The 26,584-nt window shown below is 38.9% G+C and overlaps 3 protein-coding genes across 3 annotated transcripts in view; all 3 read right to left on the reverse strand.

Moving 5' to 3' along the window:
- Positions 1 to 1,289: 1,289 nt before the first annotated feature.
- On the reverse strand, positions 1,290 to 7,906 carry LOC146969049 (Fc receptor-like protein 5). The gene is made up of 17 exons (XM_085760173.1): positions 7,840 to 7,906; positions 7,497 to 7,529; positions 7,106 to 7,372; positions 6,451 to 6,723; positions 6,097 to 6,366; positions 5,740 to 6,015; positions 5,389 to 5,664; positions 4,650 to 5,210; positions 4,132 to 4,494; positions 3,759 to 4,022; positions 3,183 to 3,428; positions 2,565 to 2,678; positions 2,417 to 2,432; positions 2,214 to 2,311; positions 2,040 to 2,090; positions 1,804 to 1,866; positions 1,290 to 1,569 (listed from the first exon to the last, which is right to left on the reverse strand). The coding sequence occupies exons 1-17, from the start codon at positions 7,874 to 7,876 to the stop codon at positions 1,562 to 1,564; spliced, it is 3,216 nt and encodes a 1,071-aa protein (XP_085616299.1). The 5' UTR covers positions 7,877 to 7,906; the 3' UTR covers positions 1,290 to 1,561.
- A 1,489-nt stretch (positions 7,907 to 9,395) lies between these two features.
- On the reverse strand, positions 9,396 to 17,538 carry LOC146969050 (Fc receptor-like protein 5). Its single transcript, XM_085760171.1, has 18 exons — positions 17,438 to 17,538; positions 17,100 to 17,135; positions 16,704 to 16,967; positions 16,054 to 16,320; positions 15,699 to 15,968; positions 15,137 to 15,412; positions 14,767 to 15,042; positions 14,347 to 14,643; positions 12,991 to 13,257; positions 11,832 to 12,095; positions 11,062 to 11,175; positions 10,927 to 10,942; positions 10,781 to 10,842; positions 10,623 to 10,664; positions 10,441 to 10,488; positions 10,278 to 10,319; positions 9,916 to 9,975; positions 9,396 to 9,799 (listed from the first exon to the last, which is right to left on the reverse strand). The coding sequence occupies exons 1-18, from the start codon at positions 17,472 to 17,474 to the stop codon at positions 9,792 to 9,794; spliced, it is 2,646 nt and encodes an 881-aa protein (XP_085616297.1). The 5' UTR covers positions 17,475 to 17,538; the 3' UTR covers positions 9,396 to 9,791.
- Positions 17,539 to 19,966: 2,428 nt separating this feature from the next.
- The window catches only part of LOC146969051 (Fc receptor-like protein 5), a 101,043-nt gene continuing 94,425 nt past the window's right edge, over positions 19,967 to 26,584 (reverse strand). Inside the window, exons 10-17 of the mRNA XM_085760172.1 lie at positions 22,079 to 22,192; positions 21,766 to 21,947; positions 21,369 to 21,416; positions 21,215 to 21,277; positions 21,056 to 21,115; positions 20,455 to 20,529; positions 20,155 to 20,223; positions 19,967 to 20,057 (exon numbers count right to left, since the gene is read on the reverse strand). Coding sequence (XP_085616298.1) covers positions 21,901 to 21,947; positions 22,079 to 22,192 — 161 coding nt within the window. The 3' untranslated portion in view covers positions 19,967 to 20,057; positions 20,155 to 20,223; positions 20,455 to 20,529; ... (2 more) ...; positions 21,369 to 21,416; positions 21,766 to 21,900. The remainder of the gene's footprint in view (positions 20,058 to 20,154; positions 20,224 to 20,454; positions 20,530 to 21,055; positions 21,116 to 21,214; positions 21,278 to 21,368; positions 21,417 to 21,765; positions 21,948 to 22,078; positions 22,193 to 26,584) is intronic.

The following is a 26,584-nucleotide window of genomic DNA, read 5'->3' on the forward strand; positions in this document are numbered from 1 at the left end:
AGACCAGTAACACCCCTTCCTCCTCTGCATGTTTATCAAGTCACACTGACCTGTAAAAACTTTAAAGGGATAGTTCAGCATTTTTGCAAACTGGACCATTGCCATAATCCCTGTAGTTTCAGGAGTAGGTTTGTTACCTTTAATTGTCAGTGCAAGCTATTTTTAGAACGGCGGAGCAGAGCCGCGAGCTGCTCAGAGCTATGCTACGGAGGCTAATGGGATTTCTTGGTTTCCCTCATCAAAATCATCAAATACACAATCTAACAACTCCAAAACACTTTCGTCGACAAGTGGTGGCCCGCACATTCACCACACTATGAGATAATAACGGAACATTACGAGACAGCGTTGTTTTCAAGGCAAATGCAGAGGCTGTTTGCCGAAAAACTGCCTGTTACGTAGTTATCTCATAACATGGTGAATGTCAAGGTTAAACCAAGAAATCCCATGAGCCTCCGTAGCGTAGCTCTGAGAAGCTGTTCTAAAAATAGCTTGGTCTGACAATTAAAGGTAACAACATGACATAAAACTAGTTATTTGGCCTGAGGTAGAGTCTGTTTCCTTGTTTCCAACCATCAGCTACAAGGTCAGTGACAGTCATCACCTGTTCTCAGTCTTCAAACACCTTTGAGCTCAAACTGCAGCATGACAACAGACGGGGTGCTAACAGGTGAGGACCACCAGAGGAATTGTTGTAAACATCTGGGAACCGCTATGTACATCATCTCCAGGTATACAGTAGAAGACCTGTAGTTGATAATAAAGTCTACCAAAAATAACAATCCAGTAAACATCGACATCAACGCTCGATATGAGAGCAGCGTGTGACGTAGGTGCGATAGGCGGTGCTGCCATAATCACTCAATCTACCCCTCCACCTTCAACCCATCCCATCCCAACCCCAACACAACATAATATGAAGAAGGACTAGCACTACTAAGAATTCATTCTTATTTTTTCCATTGACAGAACTGTTGGTGACTAGAAACAATGTAATTATATGCAGGGGATTAGAAGGCTCGTGGTTCTAATATTAAGGTACTTTGAACAGAAGCCAGAATATGATTTACTCTGTCTGACCAAACACGTATCCCCTATCACCTGGCTCCAGATGTGGACAAGTAAAGTTGCACTGGTCAATATTAGTTTCAGAAAATCCAACCAAGGTTTTTGACTTTACTTCATTATATTTATTTACAAATCCATTATTTACAAATTTGATATTGCTTGAAAACAATTTGATAAAACAACAAAAAATGATACAATGTGAAATAAATATGCAAATACCTTCAAAAGATTCCACAGTGAATCATGGTTATGTTTCTATACTGTCAAGTCTTAGACATCAAAGTAACAGAGGTGTGAATAATGATTAATACAAATGTGTAACATCAGAGGTTGCTTTAAAACTACAGTCCTATGCCATCTAATCTTCATCATTTATTCCGATGATGCCATGCTTACATATGATTTGCTGCAAAACTGTGTAGAAAACTGAATTTAAATCATCTTTTTCACATTGCTGTCCAAGTTTCTCTTGTTTTCCTTAATGGTAACTTCTTTATGGACCTAAAACAAAATGATAATCACCACAAATAAATACTAGTAGCATGTAGCACATAATGTAACATTAACACAACATTGCTGAAGGAAATTGAAGACATCACTGACAGTCATTTGAAGTCTATACTCAACTTGAACTGTTGTATGGTGTAATAATGATAATTTATATTAGATAGATACATACATAGGTACATTTATTTCAACAAAAAATAGCCAGTAGCCAGTGGCTTATATTTGTACCTGTAGCTGAATTTGGATTTGCATTACAGTAGTCAGAGCTGTCCCCTGGATCGTCTCTACTTCCTGGTAGGGTGATACAGAAAAGAAAACATAATTAAATTTGCACAAGATCCAAAATATATAGATACCGTTATGTAAACACTTGTTTTTTCTGAAGCCCGACACTACAGCAGAGTCACTCAGTTACAATCAAATCATCCTGGACATCTCTGCATGAGCTGAAATTTATACTGTACCATCCCCTGTGTTTACGGAGCCTCCGATTGTTTCGTAGACACAAACGTCACCTGCAAGACAACGACAATGAATCGCTGGCAGACTGGCAGTGTAAACTTCAGCAACATTTTAAAAGGACTTCAGCTGGTTCAGAAATAACTTTGAAAGTATTGATGATTAGATGGAGGGCTGACCGTGGAGAAGAGACGAGTATATCTGCTGTTGATTTTCATCTTGTTTGATAGGTCGGTTTGTAGCAGAGCTCTGATTGGCTCTCTCAGACTGGACAAGGCTGAAACATGTCGTTATTAACTAATAAAAACTCATTTAAAAAACAAAACAACAAAAGAAAGTGTTATGTTATGTAGAAGATAAGACAAGAGAGAATTGTACCAACCTGTTGCAACATGCATCTGCGAACAAGACAAAAATCATCACATTACATTCAATGCTTTGATTGGATGATGACTTGCAAACAGAATCACTTGCTCAATGGCGGGGAAATGAGGTTTAATAAAGTAAGAAAAAAACTTAAAGTGTCTCACTCTTTGACTTCCTGAACCAGCACAGCAGTAGTGGGAGGAGAATAATCAGTGTGACACCACAAACCAGGCCGACGGTCAGCGGCACAATCAGATGGTCAGGGTTTATTTGAGAAGCTGCAACAAATGATAAGTATTGATGATTTACAAGAGAGGACCTCAGTTCAGGGTGTAGTGCACTACGTGACCAAAACCAGAAAGATTGTTTAATCATTTTAATTTCAATTGCTGACTTTTAAAGCCTTAAATGGCTCTGCCCCCAATTACAGCTCTCCCAACCCAAATCACGCTTTTAATTTAACTTTAAGTGTCTCTCAAATCTCAAAAAGCATTTCTTTATCTGGTAATCTAAAACATTGTTATATCCTTTATTATTGTTTTCATATAAGTAATTTTATTTGTATTAACTAGTTGTTCTGCACTTGTTATGTTCACTTTGGATCCTTTTTTTCTGGTTTTACTTTTCATGTAAAGCACCATGGATCATCATTAACTTTACTTGGATGGGTTTCGATATATATAATGCACTTCCGTGGAGCTGCTGTGTGAGTGGCAGATTTAGCAACTTCTCTTTCTTACGCTGACGGACACATAAATGAAAACTGTATTAGTCACACTCACACTTTACTAACATCCAACTCTCCACTGACTCATTTCCTGCTGAATGTTGACACTTGTAGAAGCCTTCGTCTGACTTCGACGCTGCAGAAATCTTCAGCTCCCCTCTGTTGTCGTTGTGAATGAGTTTGCCATTTTTGTAGAAAGTCACAGTTGAAGATAAGTTTTCTTTGGTCAGTTTGCAGTCAAGAGAAACAGAGTCGCCCTCATTCACAGGATGGACGGGGCTCACCAAGATAATATCCTGAACTGTAAAACCATAAAAAGAAATAAACAATATACTGTAAAGAGTCTGACATCAAATTAATTGGTAAAAATTACAATGACCACACAATGACGATAGTTTATTCTGCTTTTTATAAAACTTTCTTCCTACATTACTTCCTACATGATATAAATCAATTAAGTCTGGTTTAAGGTCATCTGTAATGTGTTAAATGATTGCAGAAATAAAGATATAACCATTAAACAGATTTAGATTTAGATCTTATTAATCCACATTTAAACATTTGTCACTATGTTTATAAATCCTATACAAAATAGTATTAATGAGTAAAAATAATTGTAATAGAAACCTACCAGTTACAGTGATGTTGACCCCATTGCTGAACTCTCCTGATCCAGACTCACACCAGTAAACTGCATCACCAGGTCCAATATGATGGAGGTTGCAGGTGGACCCAGTTTGCAAATTGGAGCAGTATGAAGGCAGGGAGCCATAGTCAGGAAACCGCCTCACTCTCCACTCAGTAGAGTTTCCCTCACAGCTCAGTGAGACCATGTCGTAACTGAAGTGCTGCACTCTGTCAGGACTCACTGTGAGAGACGCTGATGGATCAACATCTGGAAAACATGTAAAAGGTTAAATGAAACTAAGAACAGGATCAAGGTGTGTTGAAAACAAAACAAGTTATTTATGAGAAAAGAAAAAGAAACACATTAACAATCTGACCTCCAGACCAGACAAACATTGGTTCACTAGTCTCAGTGGAAAACACTGGGTCTCCTCTTTCAGCCCGACACACATATCCTGCTGTGTGTGTCTGACCATGCACCATGTAGGAATCCTGTTCAGTCCCACTGCTGCTACCAGGGAGCAGCTCAGAGCTGTATTGACGGCGGTCATGAAAATCCATCCAGGCTCCATATCCAAAGCGGTGGCGGTTGTAGGTGTTGACTTGGCTGAGTGTGGGAACAGCCTTAGACCAGAAGAACCTCCATCCGGCAGATGGATGTTCAACCTCACACTTGAGAGTTACTGAGGCTCCAGGACTCAGCCATGATGGAGACACGGTGAGGACAGGCCTGGGTTTATCTGATGGAAAAATTCAAAATAAGACAAGATATGAAATGTCTTGACGCTACATTATTAACACACTTTATTTGAACACCACGTTTAAATCAAGTTTTAAGCATAGTTTTTTGGACATTCATGGTTTTATTGTGTGAATGACAGATAACTTGACTCACAGTAAAACACTCTTAATTTGAGGGGGATACTCCATCCTGTCGAATTCATTTGTGTGTGTTTCTGTCTGCCCTTACACCAGTAGTGGTCACCACTTGATGATGATGATGTTGACAACTTAATTCTGTTTTCATAGTTGTTTAGAAGTTTATATCTGCTGGTTGTCATCCATTCATACTCCCACTCAGCGTCTCCTCCCTGGATCTCACATCGAAGTGTGATCGTCTCTCCAGTGTATATCTTGGGCCAGTTGGGTTGCAGAGTGACAACAGGGTTCTTATTGGTGACTGACTGTTGAATACTGACCGAGTCACTGTACTCTGTGTAGTAGACTGGGTCTCCTCTTCCTGCTCTGCACCGGTACAGTCCTTCCTGTGAGACACTGATTTGTCCATTTGAATGGAAATCAGCGTCTTGTGCCGTCAGGGGCTCAGAGGGTTTCTCGCCTCTGTACCAGTCATAACTCCAACCAGGTGATGACGGGCTGACGGAGCAGGTGAGGACCACACTGCCCCCTGCTGGAAAGGCTGTGTTGTCAGCACTCAGGTGAGCTGTTGGTCTTTCTGCCAATATAAATGGGTAATTATTCAGATCAGCTCTCACTGTTTCTGTTAAAGACCTTTACATGATCGCAAATCTTTGGGTTTTTACTGAATGTCAGCCACAAAATTAAAAGGGAAAACAAAAGATTTTGAAATACATAGAATAAATATTTAAAATAAAATGTCCCATTCCACTTACCAGAAACCATCAGCGTGATGACGCTGCTCCACTCTGTTGATGAGTACAAGTCCGATTTCTCTTTACCCATACACCTGTAATTCCCACTGTTGGACACAGATGCAGTGACGACACTGTATTCACGGTTTGTTGACACTGTGCTTGACTTGGGTTTGCTCCATTCATACTCCCACTCGGTGCTTCCACCTCCAATAATCCCACATCTAAAGGTAACGGTCTCGCCAATGAATATCAAAGGCCAGTTGGGTTGCAGGGACACAACAGCCTTGTTGGAAACTGTCCAAGAAATAAGAGAGAAGCTGAACCAACACTGATCCTTCACGCTGTATTACTCCAAACTAAAACACTTACCTCTTCTCTCAATTGTGACTGAATTGCTGAGCTCTGTGAAGTAAACGGTGTCTCCTCTCTTTCCTCTGCAGCTGTAGATGCCTCCTTGTGACACACTGATAACGCTCCTGCTTTCTTTTTCTCTAGCTGTTAGCTGAGCTTCAGAGGCGTGCAAGCTATGTCTGAACCAGTCGTATTTCCACTCAGCAGAGTTCTCCAAAGAGCATGTCAGCGTTACATTGCCTTTTACTGGTATCGTTCTCTTATCTGCCAAAACTGTGGGCCTCGGTTTAAAGGCTGTTAAATAGAATAACTACTTCAGTTTTCTGTAGATTAACACACAAAACAACTTATATTACGATAGAAAATCTGGTTTACCTGACACCGTCAGTGTGAAGGTAACACTCCAATCTGTAGAGGAGTACAAGTCCCGTCTTGCCTTGCACCAGTAGTTTCCAATATAGGAAATAGAAGCACTGCTGATCCTGTATTCACCATGTGTGGGAGGTGTGTTAAGGCTGGTTGTTCTCCACTCATATTCCCACTCAGTGTCTCCATGTCCCTGGACCTCACATCTGAGAGTGATTGTCTCACCACTGTATAAATGAGTCCAGTTGTGTCTCTGGGTCACAAAGGTCTTGTAGGGCACTGTGCACACACAAAACAATTCAGTAAGCATTCAAAGACAGACATCAAATCAACAGTGAAAATGTCATGTGACGTGCAACTCACAAGTTTTCTGAATGCGAACCACGTCACTGAACTGACTGAAGAAAACTGGGTTTCCTCTTCTTCCTCTGCACCGGTACATGCCGACATGTGAGATGCTGACAAAGTCTTGCACGTTTTCTGTTGCCACCTGAGATTCAGAGGAGTCTGAAGTACTTTGTCTGAACCAGTCATACTTCCAGTCTGTGGAGCCCTCGACAGAACAGGTGAGCTTCACAGCACCACCTGCTGGTATGGACGTCCTATCTGCTCCCAGAGAGGCCATGGGTCTCTCAGCTGTTTGGTCAAGAATAGTTTCATTTATTATAATTTAATCCATTGTTAGTACTCATTATCTTATTGGTGTATATGGATTACGGATTTGTAGGATTTGCTTTGACATGGCATACTCTCCACAATGCTACACTGTATCCATTGCAACCACTTAGACTATCCCTCCTGACTTATTTGCAGTCATGTTGCGACACTGCAGTGGCTAATCTTGTATTTAGGGAAGGAAGGTATATGACTTAATACGATCAATCTGACAACTAAAAAGAGACAACTTTTTTTTTAAAGGCCAACTTATACTAACAAGCAGTAAAAACCAGTGAAATAAGCAGTTCTTGTGATGATCTTACATGTCTGTTCTACAGGTGATGGAAATGTGATATCCTACCTGAAACTGACAGAGTGACATTATTACTCTGTTTTGTAAAATGTGCAGTGGCTCTGTGGTGACCGATGCACTGATAATCACCACTCAGGTCGACCGTGAGCTGAAGAGAGTACGACTTGTTTGAAGCGAAGGAGACGAGTTGTTGACCGTTCCGGTTCAATGTGTAAAACCAGTCAGTGTCAGTTCCCTCCCTCATGTCACATATGAAGGTAACGGACTCTCCAGTGAATAAATAGGTTGAGCTGGGTTCAAAGGTCAAGACAGCATCTACAACCCAGCACAGACATACAACATAACACATTTTTAAAAAAGACAACCGCCTAAAGTTTCGTTTTAGGAAAATGCAATGTCTTACTCAGGATGAACACAGAAAAGAAAATAGTTCATTCACCTCTACCGCATCCAAAGTCAAGGAGTGTCAGCACTAAAATAAAAATAAAAGTCAGTATCTCATCAGAAATTATGAAACTTTTTTAAATCAGCAAATACAGAGAGTTGCCAAAAAAAAGTAACAAAGTAACTGCTAATAAAAAAAATACTTGAGAAGTGACTGATATTATTGCAATCGGATGATGTAAATACACCTGTAATGAATATAAAGTACACGAGAGCAAAATTGTAACTCATCACTATCCACCTCTGCAGACAAATAATAATCATTGGTATCTAAACACAAAGCTATTACTACATTTTCCTTAACTCACAACAGTGAAAGTTCAACAAAAGTTACTTACAGAACAATGACAGAGCACAGAGCAAAGTGTGTCCCATCCTGTCGTCCAGCACTGACGTTACCGCTCTGCTTCTGAAAAGCAGACGAGACAAAAACTGCAGCAGGAAGAGAAACAGGGAACTGCAAGGAAAGAACATTCATGTTGAGGTGAGAGAAAAAGTTTTCCACTTCTTTCTCTGATTTTAGCTTTTCAGGTTCCTTCTTTTTTTACACAGAGCTGCCACCACCATGACCATGAGTTTCAACCAACCACTTGACGCATCCTCTTGTGCCACCAGAGAGAAGTGGCATCACATAGTCACGGCATGTCAGACACAACTGGGATGACACTACCATCAAAATGGCTGATAATGCAAATAATTACTTAAATTTTGCATTTGACAACAACAATGATGATGGTGATAAAAAATGAAATATCTACAATAGGCCTGTGATAGAGTTCTTGGAGGAAAGCTGAAGTGCAATGCTGCCTCTAACTGACTGGTATGACAAATGTTACCAGTTCTTAAAGCTTCACCCTTCAAACTGAAAATGAAAATCAGAGGAATAAACTCGTGTTAATGCATTAACAGCTCCTCATCTCACATGTCTGACATTTTAAATAGATTTTGTTCTAACAAGCCGTCATGGCTGGTATTCATTGACAACGAAAAAGAGCACAATATAGGACCATAAGGAAAGCTGATTCAAGTTGCCTTATGGCAGCTGCACAGACAACATTTTACAGAGCACACAAAGCATTTGTCAGATAAAGAGTCAAATGTCATCAGCGTAGATGATCATAGTCGTCAAAGCCAAGGAGAGCTGTGTACTGCAGCAGTTGGACTTTTAAACACATATTTATACATTTACTCATTTGGCAGACGCTTTGACACAAAGAGGAATATTACTAAAGCGCCAAAGATATTTTTTTTAGAAAAAGCTTTTTCAGCAGAGGCCTGAGAAGAAACGAGCCAAGACTAGACTCGGCTTTACTTCTCCTTTGTGTTGCCAGATAATCTTTCAATCGAGAGCATCATGCATCATCATGATGACACTCAGATCTGTGACCGATATTTTAACACACAAAAACAAACAAATAGAAATATTCTGCACATGCAAGACATTATGCAGAGAGAGTTAAATGAAAAATTTAAAAACAGTAAATGAAACTGCAACAAAGACAGCTGCCATTGCTCTGGTTTCGAAAAACGTCTTCTTGGCGTCTGTTTAATAAAAGAGGAAGAGGGAATTTAAATGTACCTCATCAGATTTAGTCATTAGTGTTAGTCATAAAAAGACAGAAAAGTTACAGAACTGGGTTAAACCACCGTTTGTGTGGGTAGATTGGTTTGGTCCAACCACGGCCAGATTTGAAACCCAGCAATGGTTGTGTCCGGTGTGATGGTTGGACAGTACCAATTGAGAAATACAAAGGTTCATTCATCAAATCAACACAGAGTAAAGAGAGCAGCCAACAAATAGGAACACCAGAACTGTCAACACCTACAGCTGGAACAACAAGTTTATTGACATATAAAGCAACTTTGAAAAATACAATAAAAAATACACCCATGAAAACAATGAAATGCATATACAGTAGTACCTAGCAACATATATATTAAAAAAAAAACAGCATGTGGAGTTTGATACAAGTTCATCACATACAATAAATTAAATCTTGCAACATGTTAAGTTTTTTTTTTTAATCTGACTAACACTGAAAACTTTTCTGTCTGAGAACTGAAGCTCAAAAATTCACAGGGACTTTTTTCTGCTGCTGTCGACAGAACCTTTAAAACCTCTTCCATTACATTATTATATTACATTATAGTTTGTCTTTTCACCAAGTAAAATGGATGAAGTTAATATGGTGCTCTTTACATTACAGAAATGACAGTAGGAAATACATATTGACTAAATTGACATATTCTTTTCATGCTGTTATACGTTCAAGTGGTTTGGTCGACATCGTTATGGATCTGGGAGAAAAACAAAGAGGAAAGAGAAATGAGGTAATGAAAAAAATACGACTCCTTTGTCATGTCCGTGTCATGTACTTAAGACACATGCATTAATGTAATCAATGAATAATTACCTGATCCAACTTTGATTTCAGAATAAACTGTTTCATTAGCTGATGGGGGAGGTTTTTTTCCTGTGAAAAGAGATATGATTTGATTGAATTGTTTACCTGTAACATTTAAATGTTCTGCTAATGGTTTATACTGTTTGTATACATAATATTAATCATATTAAATAACTACAGCAACAAACAAGAGAAAATGTGCTCCTGGTTACAATAGCAGTTGTTGGAAAAACAATTTGATAGGAGGGATTGCATGTAGTGATAATGAAGAAAATAAACAAATATGAACACAATTAAAACTATGAAAACTATATAAATATTGAAATATAACTGTCTCAGATGGACACAGAGGTCACATCACATTATGTTACCTTTTTTCAGGAAGAGTAACTGGGCATACATGAGGTTTTCATCTGAAACAGGAGCCACAGTCCATGTTAGATGCAGTGTATGTACTGTATAGGTATAAATCAACACCGCACCACAGTATCAAAAAGAGAAATATCTAAGGTATTTTATGTTTGCGGCACTTACTCACGACATTTTTAAACTCCACAGAACTTGCAGCATCCCTGGATTCACCTAAAATGCACATATCATTTTAACATAAGAGATTGTCAATTGATAATCATACTTTACAACTCTTCAACTTTTAACACCATAATTCTAATATTTCTAAATGCTCTAATAAGTTCAACAAAAGGTTTATACTGTACCATTCCCTGTGTCCTCAGGGCCTTTGATTATTTCATAAAGACCTACAGAGGATTGGAAGTCAAGCCAATGTCACATTAATCATTAAATCATATTACATGTAATACAAAATCTTGGGATTTGAGTCAATAATTAATCGGAATTATGGGAAGTTTCTCACATTGATTTTCGTCCTGTTTGTTCGTGTGGTCTGTAGGAGGGCTCTGATTGGTGCTTTGAGACCTGTCAAATGTGTAAATATATAAATAAATAGATGGATGGACAGTTGAGATGTTCAAAAATAAGAGAAGAAAGTGTTGTACCAACCTGTTAAAGCAGGAATCTGTGGGGAAAAAAGACATTTGCTGTTACACAGTTTTATAATGCAAATGATCGCTTGTTGCTATAGTAAATGTAATTACATCAGATTTCATTAGTCTGTTCAGAAGGAGAAGATCTCACCTTTTGACTTGATGCGACGAAACAACAGCAGCAGGAGAATGATCAGTAAAAGCCCAGAAACCAACCCAACAGTCAGCGGCACAGAAAATGAAGAGTTCTCCGGTCTGGACACACCTATAATCAATAATCAACATCACTTCAAGCCTCAGCAACAAAACCCCCTCTCATGTTTACCACATACTTAAAGCAGATATCAGTGGCACGGCCGTTTCGGCTAATGCTGTGTTCAAGGCAGGCTTTTGAAACCGTAAGTTACAGCTTCAAGTCACAACTACGACTTGGTAGCGTTCCAGGTAACCCGTAGCTCGTGTTTTTACCGTCCTGTTGTCTGTGAAAGTTCCCTATAACGGCCACTCGTAACTTCCGACCCGTGAACTCGTACCAGATCGAACTGGTATGACTTCACAGGAAGGAAAAACACAAAGTACGAGTTTCCTTGAACGCACCATGAGTTAGCAGCCCCCGCCCTTGTCAGGCATCAATTGGTCCTCGTGCTACGTCACCACATTCACGCGCATCCCTTGGCTGCACACACAGCCCTTCATGCCGTTCTCTCCCCTCATTGGATAACACTTGTATCCCACAAGGAAAATTTTCTCCTCGGGTTACAGCAGAGCAGAGTGACGGAGAGACTCGTGTTTAGGCTGAAATACTTCATGTAAGTGATTGCTGACGGAAAATAGGACTATTTAGGACTTATATTAACAAAAACATTCCACTGATATCTGCTTTAAGGATTTTCATGTTTTAACTGTTTGAATAATACTCACATTTCACTGACAGCCAACTTCCTGGTGACATTTTGCTCTGTGAAGACCGCCCTAGACGTTTTCCCTCACAGGAATAAAAACCTTCGTGGGACTTCGACACCTCAGGGATAGTCAGCTCCTGTCTGGTGTCATTTTGGATGAGTTTGCCATCTTTATAGAAAAACACATAAGGAGGAACTTCCGTTGGCCTCAACTTGCAGCTCAGAGTAACGGACTTTCCCTCGGCCACAGGGCGGACGGGACTGACCAGGATAACACCATTATCTGTAAAAACATTCAGAAATGAGGAAGAACGGTTCATTCAAGTTGAAACATCAGATGAGATCACATGTCGTCTCTGAAGATAGAAGCAGCATTCACAGGCCTGACAAAGACGTAATATTTGGATTAAAGGGATAGTTCAACATTTTTGGCAAATTGGCCCATAGTCATAATCCCTATAGTCATAGCAGTAGGTTCATTACCTTTATTTGTCAGTGCGAGCTACACTACAGAGGCTCATGGGATTTCTTAGTTTCCCTCATCAAACTCATCAAATACACAATCCAACAACTCCAAAACGCTCTGGTGGACAAGTTGTGACCTGCACATTCACCACGCTATGAGATAATAACAGAATGATACGAGGCAGAGTTGTTTTCAAGACAAATTCATGCAAAACCACTGATGCGCATTCCCTTGGGGGCAGTTTTTCAGCAAGCAGTCTCTGCATTTACCTCGAAAACAACTCTGTCTCACAACGTTCCATTATTATATCTTAGCGTGGTGAATGTGCAGGTCACAACTTGTCCACGAGAACATTTTGGAGTTGTTGGATTGTGTATTTGATGAGTTTGATGAAGGAAACCAATAAATCCCATTAGCCTCCGTAGCATAGCTCTGAGCAGCTTGCAGTTCTGCTCCGCTGTTCTAAAAATAGCTTGCACCGACAATTAAAGGTAACAAACCTACTGCTATGACTATAGAGATTATGACAATGGGCCAATTTGCCAAAATGTTGAACTATCCCTTTAAGTCATACATCATGAACAACTTCAATTGTCTTAATGTTCAAAAGGAAGTGAGAAGAAACATGCAATGATTCTTAACGATACAGACAGATCATGAACTGAACCTAAAGACTGAAAATACAGGACACAGAAAGAAATCACAAACTCACAGCGTGCACTGATGTTGACTGCATTGCTGAACTCTCCTGATCCAGACTCGCACCAGTAAACTGCAGTGTCCTCTAGATGATCAATGTTGCATTTTGATCCAGTCATTGTGCCAAAGGAAGAGCAGGGAGACAGGTAGCTGTTGTCATGAATGAACCTCCTCACGCTCCACTCAGTAGAGTTTCCCTCACAGCTCAGTGAGACAGAGTCGGAGGTGAAGTGTTGTGCACTGTCAGGACTCACTGTGAGAGATGCTGATGGATCAACATCTGGAAAACAAGACACAATGAAGGGTCAGAAAAATAATATATTGTGCATTTATTCTTGTACTGAATTGGATTAAATGTTTCTAATACATGATAACCAGTGCATAGAAGAACATGCATTATAATAGCACAGGGCTGACGTGCTATACATTTCTGCTACCTGCAGGGGGCGTCCTAAACTTTTGCCTCAACGAAAGAAGACAGGAAGAAAACCTGCAGCAGAGGATGCAGGGGAATAAATAGAGATTATTTGATTTTGCAAGTTACCACTATTGAAAGCTAGTTATATTTGTCAGAGATTTGATTAATACTCAATATGTTAAGAACTTATCATCCATCCATGTATACAGCCATAAGGAGTGTATATAATGTTCAGTGTCATCAGTTTGGATGTTACACTTCAAATCATTAGTGTGAATGCTGAAGGCATTCACAGTGGCAACATGCATATGTCTGTGCTCTCTGTGGCGAAGCGGCAGAGTAAAGACTTAGTAATCATGAAGTTGTGGGTTCAATTCCTAGTTCAAATCTTGCCTCAACAACAATTATAGTGGATTATTTTCCCAGTCGTCTTCTGTTGACTTCTGATAACTTGCTTCATGTTGAAACTGCTGCTCTCAGCCTGAAATTCACAGAAATTTCCACTGTAAGTCATTCAAGCTTGACTCTCAAGCTTTCTTGGTGTTGACACAGTGTGTTTCCAACAGGTGCAGCTTTGGGCTCGTTAACTTCAGAGTGAGACAGAGTGCAGCTCATCAACAGACAACAGTCTCTGTAACTGTGTGTATACTGTGGCTTTGAGGCAGAGTGGAAGTCTACTGACCATGAGGTTGTGGGTTTGATTCCTACCTCGGTCAAACATTTGTATGGTGATCACTATTTGCTGATTCTGCAACAGCGTTCAGCTGGTTTCAGCATTCACACCATTTCCATTCTTGGAAATGCTTTTTCTAGTTCATCTTTCAATTAGTTCATAACCTGCTTTATCTCCTGAGAAACATCTGCTGCAGATAAAAAGTCTTTAGTTTTTAAGATGTTTGTTCAAAACTGAAAAGACTGAAGTGAACAGAAAGAGCAGGAAACCAAACTGACCTCCCGACCAGACAAACGTTGGTTCACTAGTCTCAGTGTAAACCACTGGGTCTCCTCTTCCAGCCTGACACACATATCCTGCTGTGTGTGTCTGACCATGGACCATGTAGGAATCCTGTTCAGTCCCACTGCTGCTACCAGGGAGCAGCTCAGAGCGGTAGGAGAGCTGTGATGGATCAGGAACAGCCTTAGACCAGAAGAACCTCCATCCTGCAGATTTAAGTCCAACCTCACACTTGAGAGTTACTGAGGCTCCAGGACTCAGCCATGATGGAGACACAGTGAGGACAGGTTTGTCTGTTGGGAAGTCGGACACAATATGGACAAGCAACTATATGATACAGTTTCAGTAGAAAGGAACAAAAACACATTTTAATGACTTGTTGTTTTTCAGTTTAAATGAAACATGATGTGATTTACCATCATACACTGTCAGTCTGACTGAATCACTCCACTCTGTTGTATTAAGTCGATCACTTTTCACTCTGCCCCTACACCTGTAGTCTCCACTGTGGGATGATGAAGCAGGACTGATCCTGTATTCATGTTGATCTGGAGGTTTGAGTGAGGTTGGTGTTTTCCACTCATACGTCCACTCAGTGTCTCCTCCCTGGATCTCACAGCTGACAGTGATCGTCTCTCCTCTGTAGATCTCAGACCAGTTGGGTTGAAGAGTCACAACAGCTCTGTTTGGGGCTGTTGAAGATTCACCAACATCAATCAATCTAACATAATAACTATTTTGGCTTTTTCTGCATTTTACATTCTGAAAAACATTCATGTAACTCACCAATGTTATTGATCCTGATTGAATCACTGTACTCTGAGTAGTAAACTGGGTTTCCTCTTCGTCCTCTGCACTTGTACAGTCCTCCTTGTTTGATACTGATTTGTCCAGATGAGAGGAAAACAGCGTCTCCACTAGTCATAGTTGTATAATATCGATCACCTCCTCTGTACCAGCTGTAGGTCCAATCATCTGATGGGTTCACAGAGCAGGTCAGTGTCACACTGCCTCCTGCTAGAATCCCTCTGCCACTGGCTGTCAGCTCAGCCTTTGGTTTAGCTGCTGTTGAGTTTAGAGTAAAGATGTTTAGTCATAAAATCTCAATGCAAACAATTTTCATGTTAGCTCTAAGTTATTCTAGACTTTCCCAGAAGCAAATTAGTGTCTCCCTTTGTGGTAATGAAACTTGAATGTTCACATGGACTCATTCAGCTTCATTCTCCGTGGTTTACTTTGATCTGTTGTAGGAAATGTTTCTCACACTGACTCTACAATAGAGACTATAATGCTTCTATTTTTCCCTGCAGACACTAGTAGATAAGAGCAAAACAAATAAATGACTTACGTGACACTGTCTTTGTGATGACTTCACTCCACTGTGTTGAAGAGTACCAGTCTCTTCTGTTTCTACCTCTACACTTGTACTCCCCACTGCGAACAGCACTGATACTCCAGGAATTAACATTTGTCTGATGTGTGGTTGACCAGGGTCTTGTCCATTCATACGTCCACTCAGTGTCTCCACCTCCCTCGATATCACATGTGAGTGTCATCGTCTCACCACTGAACATCTGACTCCAGCTCGGTTGTGAAGTCAATGTGACTCTGTTGGAAACTGTTCACACCAGAAATAGAAAAACAATCACAACTATCATCAAGAACACATTTCATTTTAGTCCAAACACAAACATCAAACTCACAAGTTATCTCAATGGTGACTTCACTTCCATAAGTGTAGACGACTGGATTTCCTCTAAGTCCTCTGCACCCATAGATTCCTCCTTGTGAGACTCTGATCTCTCTGCTCTGATCACCATCTCTCCTGCTCAGATCTTCATAATAGTCTGAGGTTCTTCTGTACCAGTAATATCTCCATTCAGCAGGTTTGTCCACAGAGCAGGTCAGAGTAACGCTGCCACCTACTGGTATGGTTGTTTCACCTGCTAGCAGTGTGGCCCTGGGTTTATCTACCATATAAGAAACAAAATCAAGTTAATTATCAAATGAATACTACAGCACATGACATCATCTGTAAATAAACCACTTCCACATCAGTTTTGTATTTCTTTCCTTTTTCTACATTTTATTTCTCATTATATTATCTGCAGTAGCTGATATTTGATAATTACATTGACCTTTAAAAATACTGTCAGCATATTTTCTGTCATGAAAGGAGCAAGGAAAAACACAGTAGCCCTGGTTGAGGTTTCAAGTTTACAGTATAAGATTATAGTATATGATTATCTCATTATCCTGTTTTGTTTTACAGTACATTATGAAAAGATAATACAAACACTAATGATCATACTGTAGTAAACTGATGCAAGATAAAACAACATTGATGACTTACCTGATACACTCAAAGTGACACTGTTACTCCTCTTTTCTACATATGATTGCCTGTGGTAAGCAAAGCACTGGTATTCACCACTGTAGCCTGTCTGGAGAGGTAATATGAAACGTTTATTGGAATGGTACGGGAAAAATGCCCGATCGTCCTTATCGATTCTGTATTGCCAGTCAGTTTCTTTTCCTTCCTTCACGTCACATATGAAGGTAACAGACTCTCCGGTGAAGAAGGTGGACCAGTTGGGCTCAAGTGTCAACACAACATCTAGAAAACAACACAAACATTCATACAACAGCACACAGTTAGAAATACAACATATACGACACATAATCTGTTGATCCAGTGTGTGTGGACTGAAAAAATGAAGGGCCATAGAAAGTGCAGGTGATAAATTACCTTCAGCATGTCCAGGGTAGAGGAGGCTCATCAGCACTGAAATGGTGGAGACTTGTCAGAAAAAAACAGAAATAACCAGTGAACAATAATCAAAGTAAATAACTAAAGAGTTCATAAAGTTGGGTAATATTGGGTAAGTTTGAAATGAAGCAAGTCGTGTTCAAAAACATGATGATCTTTAAAGCTATGTCACATAAAACCAACAAACTGATTTCTTCAAGTCAGTCTGTTTAAACTTTCAGAAAAAACACGAATAAACATCAATGGACATTAAACACAAGATAATTCAAGATATTAAAGCAAAAATGTTCAGGTGGAAAATACACTACAATACTCACAGAACAACCCGAGCACACAGGGGGAAGTCTGTCCCATCCTCACATCCAGTCCTTTCTATCAGAGAAGTTTCTTTGTTTTGTCAAGAGAAAGCTTCCAACCGAACAGAAACCAAAGGACTGTGAAGAAACAGAAGTCACATCTCATATAAATATTTCACTGGCTGCCTCCCTCCAACTTCTTCTTCTGAGTTAAACTTGTCTCTGCTTCCTTCCCTTTTACTCTAAGCCGACTGGATTTTTTTTTTTTTTTGCAGCGTGTACTTTAACATTTTCACACTTCTTCTGTCGCTGCAGAAAAAAGAGTTTGAATTTGAATTTTATGTGACACTTTTGATTAATCACATTTCAACTGTAATGGCCGGAAAGGGCAATAAAGTTTACTGCGACTGTGTTTCAGCTTTTCCAAAGTCATCAACAAACAGACTGGCACTTTCTGCTGACTGGGCTTTCTCCTCATGCATGCATTAGGAAATACATCCAAATGTCACGTTATGATGAGAGTAGGCCCACCCACATAAACACACTGTTCTTTATCAAAAGCAATCACAACTCTACCTTTGAAACAACAAAGACAAACACTGAGTCTTCTTATCGTGGTTACGACAGTTGTAGCAGTCTCAATGAAACGTCACCAGGAGGCCAAAAACCATTTGTGAGGCCACATGTAGACAGGCGTTTCTGTTTCTGTCTGTTTCTGCATTTGCCTCACAAATTATTGGTCATTTTACAATTACTGTAAAAGCAGCTTCATTTAAATTGATCGAGGAGCAAAATATAGAAACACTTCCTTGTAGAAATAAATCGACCTCCCATTTACAGCACGGTTTTTGAAAGCAGATATGAAACCAAGTCATTCTCACCACTATCACTTGAGTACAGCAAATATTGGCAATCCACTGGCTTCTTCGTTCAATCTGAAAATACGTTCATTCTTCCGGTGAGTTTCTGTGGAGGAGAAGTGTTCAGCTCACCCACCACCGACCCTCTTCACTTCACAGTACAATACTTGTTTCAAGTTTGTTCATAATGCGTTGTGTTTTCTTCTCACAGGAAGTAAATGAGCTCGCACACAATAGGAACAGTGTCATGAACAGCAGAGTGTGTGAAAAGCCACACACCCCATCAGAGACTGACTCTGGTTCATTAGTAGCTATGACTAGTGTGACATTTAATGGATACATTAACTGTCTATTTAAACTGTTCAAACTTAAACTGTATTTAAAATACAGAAACCACACAGGAAAACTTTTGACTTTGGTAAAAATGTTCGATATTTAAAACAGGTTGGGCCACCCAGTTACTTCTCTCTCGCTGAATTTGAGGTGATACCTTGCGTATTAGGGACAAATATGAGAATAAATATTGACACAAAAGTTCAGTCATCTTGTCATTTTATTGAAAACAGCTGGATTACACTTTAGGTTAAATACATAAAAATGTTGCATCTCTGATATTTGTACACACAGCAGCTGCCTAAATACTGCAAACACTCGATATACATTAATCTATTGATGATTCCTCTCTGTCGTCATAATTGAAAAGCTAAAAAATCCGAATCATAATCAATCAACGCCACTCAAGGTCAAAGCTGCAACACTTCTTGTGTTTTGGAACCTCACATGCTCCAACAGCTGGAAGAACAGCTGCACTGGACTTTATTAACCTGTCATTTTGCCTTGACCTTTGTTGTTGTGGCCAATCACAGGTCACATGACCTATCACTAGAAAACAGAATCCAAATGCCAGGACGCTTTGGTTTTTATTTTCACTACTTTATGTGGCCTGTAAGTTTCAAACAAAACCAACTCATGTGGTTTCCCCCTTTGCTTTCTTAAAATCCTATATACACTACAGCAGGAATATAAGGATATAATATGTTTTGTATGTTTGCTTGCAGTTAAAATTTAACACTGAATAAATATACTGCACAAACATTTATATACTGAAGCTGTAATATAATAATATAATGTATCAAACTGTTATTTGTTTCTGCTTTTTGGAGCAGCCTGTAACATATCCTTCACTAAAACCTAAAAGGTACCACTCCACTATAAGACCTTTATGAAGGATTTATAGATATTAATAAATAGATTAATACAGTTGTAAACACTTTAAAAATCAGAATAAATAAGTAATAACAGTTTTCCTGTATTGATGCAGGATCACAATTTGGTAAGATCAGGCAAATGCTTTTTACGACTGTTTTAACATCTTGTAACACGTTAAACTATTAATAAAGTAGATATAAACCTTTCATAAGTATTTTATAAGGGGAGTCTTATTACAAAATGGTACCAAGTTAACAAAGAAAAATTACGATATAAATAGATATATGATAATAAAAAAAACTACATAAAGCAATACAAATTCTAATGTAGGCACTTATAAATGTTAAATGTAAATAAGTTTTGCTCTTTGTGCTAAAACAATATTAAATCTATGTGTTTATAAGCTACTGGCAATAAAAAGTGAGCATGTAAGATAAAATAAGATAATATAAGAATTACTTAATTGATCCCTAAAGGGAAATTCATGTGTGATATATGGACACACTTGTAAGTCGTTGCAGAAAGTTCAGTCGACCAGTTCTTTGGTTTTGTTGACGCAGCTCTTCACAGATCTGGGAGAAGAGGAAAACAAAGACACAGGTTTATCCAAGATACAATGTTGAGTTCATAAATCAGGACAATATTCAAATAATTACACATGATTATTACCAGAAGCTGCTCCTGTGGTTTTCACTCCAGAATAAAGAGTTTCATCAGTCGCAGTAGGAGTTGATTTTCCTGTGAGCGAGAGATGATTAGATTGAGACGGTTCATAAGGATAAATTAGAGTTCAAGTCTCCACTAAGTCAACTAAAGGTGCTGTAATGATCCTTGTGCTGAAACTGGACATGTAGTAGAGTAATAATGCTTTTACAGAGTTTATTGAATCGTATTTGTCCAGCATAAATACAAAAAATAAACATGCATTACAAAAAAGACATATGATCAGCAATTACAAACTTTACCAACCTTTCTTTTTCTTGCCTTTTCCTTTGATGTTGACCTGGGCGTACGTGGGAGTGTTTTCTAAAACAGAAGCCAGATCTCTGTGATACACAGCTGATGGACTGATGGACACATTCACATGCAGCAATACGTGTAAGAAATTCAGGACGCGTTTGAGTGGCATCAGATATAGACATGAAAGTCAAAACACACACAAATTATACCACATCGTGTGTGTTTTGGTATTTCTAATTTTATCACATCCCATTCAGTTTTAATATGTGCCATGAAGAACAAACTTGCAGAAAAACATTCATAACACAAACTGAAGGGTGAAAACGTGATGGCAGTGAAAGACTATTTTTACACTTAATTATCTATGATTGCACCAGCTCATTTATGAAAGACAGAAAAGAGAAGGAGGGTGGTGAACTTCCACATATAAGCTCCAGTATTTCATAATGTGAAACATGATGACTAGAAAATAAAAAACATAAGAGAAACTAATCAGTTTCATGTCATGTCTGCAAAACGGAAATGTACAGGAAGGTAATGACATCAGACAAACAATCACAATCACATCATAGTGAATATGAAACAAGACTAATTATGAGCAAGACTGCACCTGTAGCTCCAATCTTCAAATCAGAGTAAAGAGAGGTCTCGGCTGGTTCACGATGCTTGGCTGTTAAAGGGGGAATTTATAAAAGAAAGAAAATGTGTCATTGTTTTAGACACTGCAGGTCAAATAAACTTCTACATTACACATATCTGGAGCACTCACGCTTCTTTCCAATATTTTTAAGTTCAATAGAAGAATATGTCACGTCCTGAGATGCACCTGCACCTGTGATAAAGACATGTTTAAGTTATAGTCTCATATCAAATAAAACAGTTGCATCATTTCAAGGGACTGGCTCCAAAAGTAGAAACTGTACCATTTGCAGCATCTTCAGTTCTGACTGTATCATAGAGATGAGATTCATCTGTGGTAACAAAGAAAACCAAGGTCAGATTGATGTTTTACCTCTATTATACAAAATAAAGATCATATTATTGACAAAAAAATATATATTTGTTTGTTGTTGGACTATAAGATATTTTAATTACTCATTGTGCCCTCTAGTATGTAACATTATCAAAAGAGACCAGTGTAACGGTAATATTTTAGGACTGTTTGTGTCTTGTACTGTATAGCTCAGGTTCAGTTCAAGTAGAATCAGTAAGATACCCTCATCCTCATGGACTTCCACTTCCACAGAGTGTAAGAAATGTTAATGAATAGATAAAGAAAAAAATGAAAACAACAATAATCAGCCTTGTTTGGATACCAACCATTTAGAGGAGAGGCGTATTCACTATGTTGGCTTTGACTCTGGTTATTTGTGGTGTTGCTCTCTGACTGGATCGACCTATAACATCATAAATACAGTAGATTTAACACAGAAACAGAGTGAACTGCTGTTATATTTAAGACCAGAGAGAAGAGTGTTGAACTGACCTCATGAAGCATAAATCTGTGGAAAAGACATTAAATGAATGTAAATTAATTGTCCTTCTGCTATTTTATGTGTCAATGACTTGAGTTTATATTACATTAATATTTAAAGCAGAAATAAACTGTTATATCAGAGGATAGATGTCTCACCCTTGGACCGTCTGTGCCAACACAAGAGGAGCAGGACGACAATCAGTACGACTCCACAAAGCAGCAAAACAATCAGCAGCACAGGAAATGAAGAGCTTTCAGGTTTGGGCCCAGCTATAAATGTAAATATTGTAAATGAAATGTTACAAATAATGAAAAACTTTAAATCATAACTGACAGAATCATTTCCTAAAAGTTTAAGGCAGGTGGTAAGGAAAAAAAATATTCAGAAATGAATCAATATACAGCACAGGCAGGTACTGTAATGTATGTTGTGTTTCTTTATCAGTCAACAACACAGTTCACAAAATAGAAAAAGGACAAACATTTTAACACTACTCACCTCTGACTGACACCCAGCTCTGTGCAGACTCTTGTCCTGAGGACTCACACCTGTAGAAACCTTCATCAGACTTTGACACTGCAGAGATATTCAGCTCTGTCCTGGTGTCGTTTTGGATCAGTTTGTTATTCTGATAGAAAAACACACTGGAAGGATTTTTGTTTGTCCTGAATTCACAGCTCAGAATAACAGACTCTCCCTCAGTCACAGGATGGACGGGGCTCAACAGGATCAGATCAGAATATTCACGACCTGTAAAACAGTCAGAACATGAAGCTTCAGTCAGAGATCAGCTGGTGCAGACCTTTAAAAACTAGAAGATAGACAAAGATGATAAACAGCATGTAAATGTTTTTATTCTTATTCAGTGACAATTTATTATTTAAGACCCGGTATTTGATCTTATTTGTTTACAGCCAAAATATGAGACTAAGATGACCATCAAAAAACACATACATTAAGTGCTGCATGGGTGTGAAAAGTGTCTCGGTCTCTACCTCTGGTGCTCTTCAGTGTGGGGATCCTATTGGCAAAAGGTGGTTGCAGAAACTAAACGACACTCGAAATGTAAACTGAAAGCACGACTGGCTGAACATAAACATGCTATTCGGACAGGGAGATCCTAATATCCCATGGCTCTGCATTATAAAGACACTAAAACACTGTATTTACAATAACTTAAAGATCTTAGGCATCGACCACATAGCAGGTTGTATAATGGGAGGAGACAGGATAAAAAAGCTCCTACAGAGAAAATCCTTCTGGATATAAACAGTACCCAGGCCTGAACGGTTAATTTGACTTCTCCCCCTTTCTTTGGTCCCTCAGCCCAGGATATGTATCCGTCTTCGGTTTATGAGTGAGTACTTCATATAATCTATTGTGATGATTTATATGTAAGCACTTGCATTGTTTGTTATGTTTGTATTGTGTGATATTTTGTATGGTTCTCCACTTACCCTCTGCTAAAATGTTGTTGTTTATTGTAATTTACTGGCAAGCATTAATGTGTACTTTGTTTTAGCCGGTATGACTGTGGCCCAGATCGATCATGTCATCTTTTCCTTTAGGGGTTCACATATGGGCGCCATTTTACACCAGACCTGGTGAAAGCCTGTGGCTGCAATGCAACGTCAAGTTTTTAAATTAAAAACCTAGGGCCATGCTGAAATAAAGGCTTTTTATTTTTTCCAACCTCAAGAGTGCCTCGGTTTCTGCAACCACCTTTTGAGACTGAAATGATCTTGATGTTTATTTGCAGCCACAGATGACCGGGTTAGAGTTCATTAGCTCTAGAGAACGGTGAAATATTTAATTTGTGTCCATCAATATAGAAGTTTGTTTTGTCTTTCTAATACAGCTTCAAAGTGAAACTGTAAATAAAATAATCAAAACAAACTGAGTCCCAGTTGGTGTAGGTGCAAAAGCTCCATATTCAGCTAACTAATTATTTATTTAACTTTTTGGACAGAATTGTATATGATAATCTGAAGGAGGAACTGAAAACACTGACATTTTTTAGTGCTTTGTTACAGAAAATAAATTGTGTCATTTTGTAAAATTTTGATGCTCAGTTATGAAGAAAACAGACTGAACATTGACATTTAATCATACTAATTAACTAATTAAATGGGAACTCTCAAAGTCAACTCAACTCCAAAATAAATTCAATCACATGAGACACTGAAAATCATTCAGGTTCTACAAAAAGTGTAAAAGAGACAAAATGTAATAAAATGTACCATGTGTAGTGATGTTGACTGTGTTGCTGAACTCTCCTGATCCAGACTCACACCAGTAAACTGCATCACTGGGCTGGGATGTGTAAATTTTACATGAGGATCCGTTCTTTATTCTCTGGTCAGAACAGGTCAAAGAGTCACTCTTAGGAAACCTCCTCAGTCTCCACTCAGTAGAGTTTCCCTCACATCTCAGTGAGATCTCCTGAGAGGTGAAGTGCTGCACTCTGTCAGGACTCACTGTGAGAGACGCTGATGGATCAACATCTGAACAACAACAACACAAAGATATTAACATTAAAACAAGTTCATTGTACATATTCCTTTGCTAATATGTTGCCGAGTATCAGAATCATCAGCAGGAGCAAGATTATGTACAAACAGTTTTGAGAGTCAAAGAAGATAAATAACATCCATGAAAACACGTCAAACATGTAAACACATGTATTTCACGATCTTTCTTCTCTCTTCCTCTTTTAGTCTTGTTGTCTCAGCTTTATATAATTTTCCAGGTTTATGTGGTTCAGTCTGAACACTAAGTAAAGTCTCCACCTACACTTGTCCTGTCTGCTGACTGAATAAAAACAAACACAGACAGTGAGATGAAGCTCAAATATCCACAATAAAAGTTTCCACTGAGGAGAGTGGAGCTACACTCAGTGACAGGTGGAAACCTCCTACATGCATCTCTCTGTTTGCTGGTTGTAAAACTTTCAGATTAACTGAAGAACGACAAAAGGAAAGAGAGAAGGAAACAATAGTGATGTCCCAATACCAACATTTTTGTATTAGTACTGGTACCAATATGTACTGTATTTTGATACTTTTCAATACTTTTCCAAATTAAGGGGGAACACAAAAAGTGACATTAGTATCTATATCCTGTGCCCCCCACCCACCCATCCCTGGATGTTACGAGTGACAAGCAAACAACCAACTGCCTTCTGAGACTGTGCTGTGTAGTTTGGTGCCATCGCCATGTGTGTTGGCAACAGAACAGCTGTAGTGAGAACATGAGGCTGAAGGAGAGAAGATATTCTATATTCAGTACAATAATATTGTAATATTGTATATTGTATACAGTATATATATATATATATATATATATATATATATATATATATATATATACACACAATTGTATAGTGTATATATATAGTATACACATGCCACCTATACTTCATGAACATAGCGGGAATCTCTCTCTCTTGCTCTGCTGTTTTCGCTTCCCTGGCCCTGTATGATTCAGGCATTTGCATAAAAAAGTACCCTTTTTTCCCAAACACAGTAGTATAGTACCTTTTCTATTGTTTTAGTACTGCAGTGCCTTTTTAGAACTGGTATACTTAACAAGCTTAGGAGATGGATCTTACAGTAGACCTTAACCTAAACCTGGTCCACAGTCAGCATGTTTCATCCACAGGGACCATGAACTTAAAAATCTATTTGTTTGGCAGCATCAACATTGATTTTTAGGGTCTGGATGAAATCAGGTAATGACTGAACATTTGATTCTTAACAGAAAACACACAAGAAACAACCAACTGACCTCCAGACCAGACAAACGTTGGTTCACTAGTCTCAGTGTAAACCACTGGGTCTCCTCTTCCAGCCCGACACACATATCCTGCTGTGTGTGTCTGACCATGGACCATGTAGGAATCCTGTTCAGTCCCACTGCTGCTACCAGGGAGCAGCTCAGAGCGGTAGGAGAGCTGTGATGGATCAGGAACAGCCTTAGACCAGAAGAACCTCCATCCTGCAGATTTAAGTCCAACCTCACACTTGAGAGTTACTGAGGCTCCAGGACTCAGCCATGATGGAGACACAGTGAGGACAGGCCTGGGTTTGACTGTTGGGAAGTTGGACACAATATGGACAAACTATATGATACAGTTTCAGTAGAAAGGAACAAAAACATTTTTTAATGACTTGTTTAGATTTTGTAAGTTTTAATGAAACATGATGTGATTTACCATCATACACTGTCAGTCTGACTGAATCACTCCACTCTGTTGTATTAAGTCGATCACTTTTCACTCTGCCCCTACACCTGTAGTCTCCACTGTGGGATGATGAAGCAGGACTGATCCTGTATTCATGTTGATCTGGAGGTTTGAGTGAGGTTGGTGTTTTCCACTCATACGTCCACTCAGTGTCTCCTCCCTGGATCTCACAGCTGACAGTGATCGTCTCTCCTCTGTAGATCTCAGGCCAGTTGGGTTGAAGAGTCACAACAGCTCTGTTTGGGACTGATCATGGTCAAGAATTTAACAGAGAAATTATAAAAGGTTCATTTAACATCAGATATTATGTTCGTTAGTTTCCACCTTAATGATTTATCATGAATATAAAATTAGTTAGTTATTTCTATACCCACTAGCATTAACAATCCTGACTTCCTGACTGTCCTCTGTGTAGTAG

The sequence above is a fragment of the Trachurus japonicus genome, chromosome 18, assembly GCF_045865225.1.
Source record: "Trachurus japonicus isolate A0001 chromosome 18, Traja_1.0".
NCBI classification, from domain to species: Eukaryota; Metazoa; Chordata; class Actinopteri; order Carangiformes; family Carangidae; genus Trachurus; species Trachurus japonicus.

Coding starts and splice junctions, on each gene's coding strand:
- LOC146969050 (XM_085760171.1), bottom strand. CDS start 17,474: ATGGGACAGACTTCCCCCTGTGTGCTCGGGTTGTTCT. Junction 16,321..16,703: donor TGTCACTTTGAGTGTATCAG/GTAAGTCATCAA, acceptor CTTATATGGTAG/ATAAACCCAGGGCCACACTG. Junction 15,043..15,136: donor AATCAGGATCAATAACATTG/GTGAGTTACATG, acceptor AATCTTCAACAG/CCCCAAACAGAGCTGTTGTG.
- LOC146969049 (XM_085760173.1), bottom strand. CDS start 7,876: ATGGGACACACTTTGCTCTGTGCTCTGTCATTGTTCT. Junction 4,495..4,649: donor CAAATTAAGAGTGTTTTACT/GTGAGTCAAGTT, acceptor TTTTTCCATCAG/ATAAACCCAGGCCTGTCCTC. Junction 2,679..3,182: donor GAGTTGGATGTTAGTAAAGT/GTGAGTGTGACT, acceptor CATTTGTTGCAG/CTTCTCAAATAAACCCTGAC.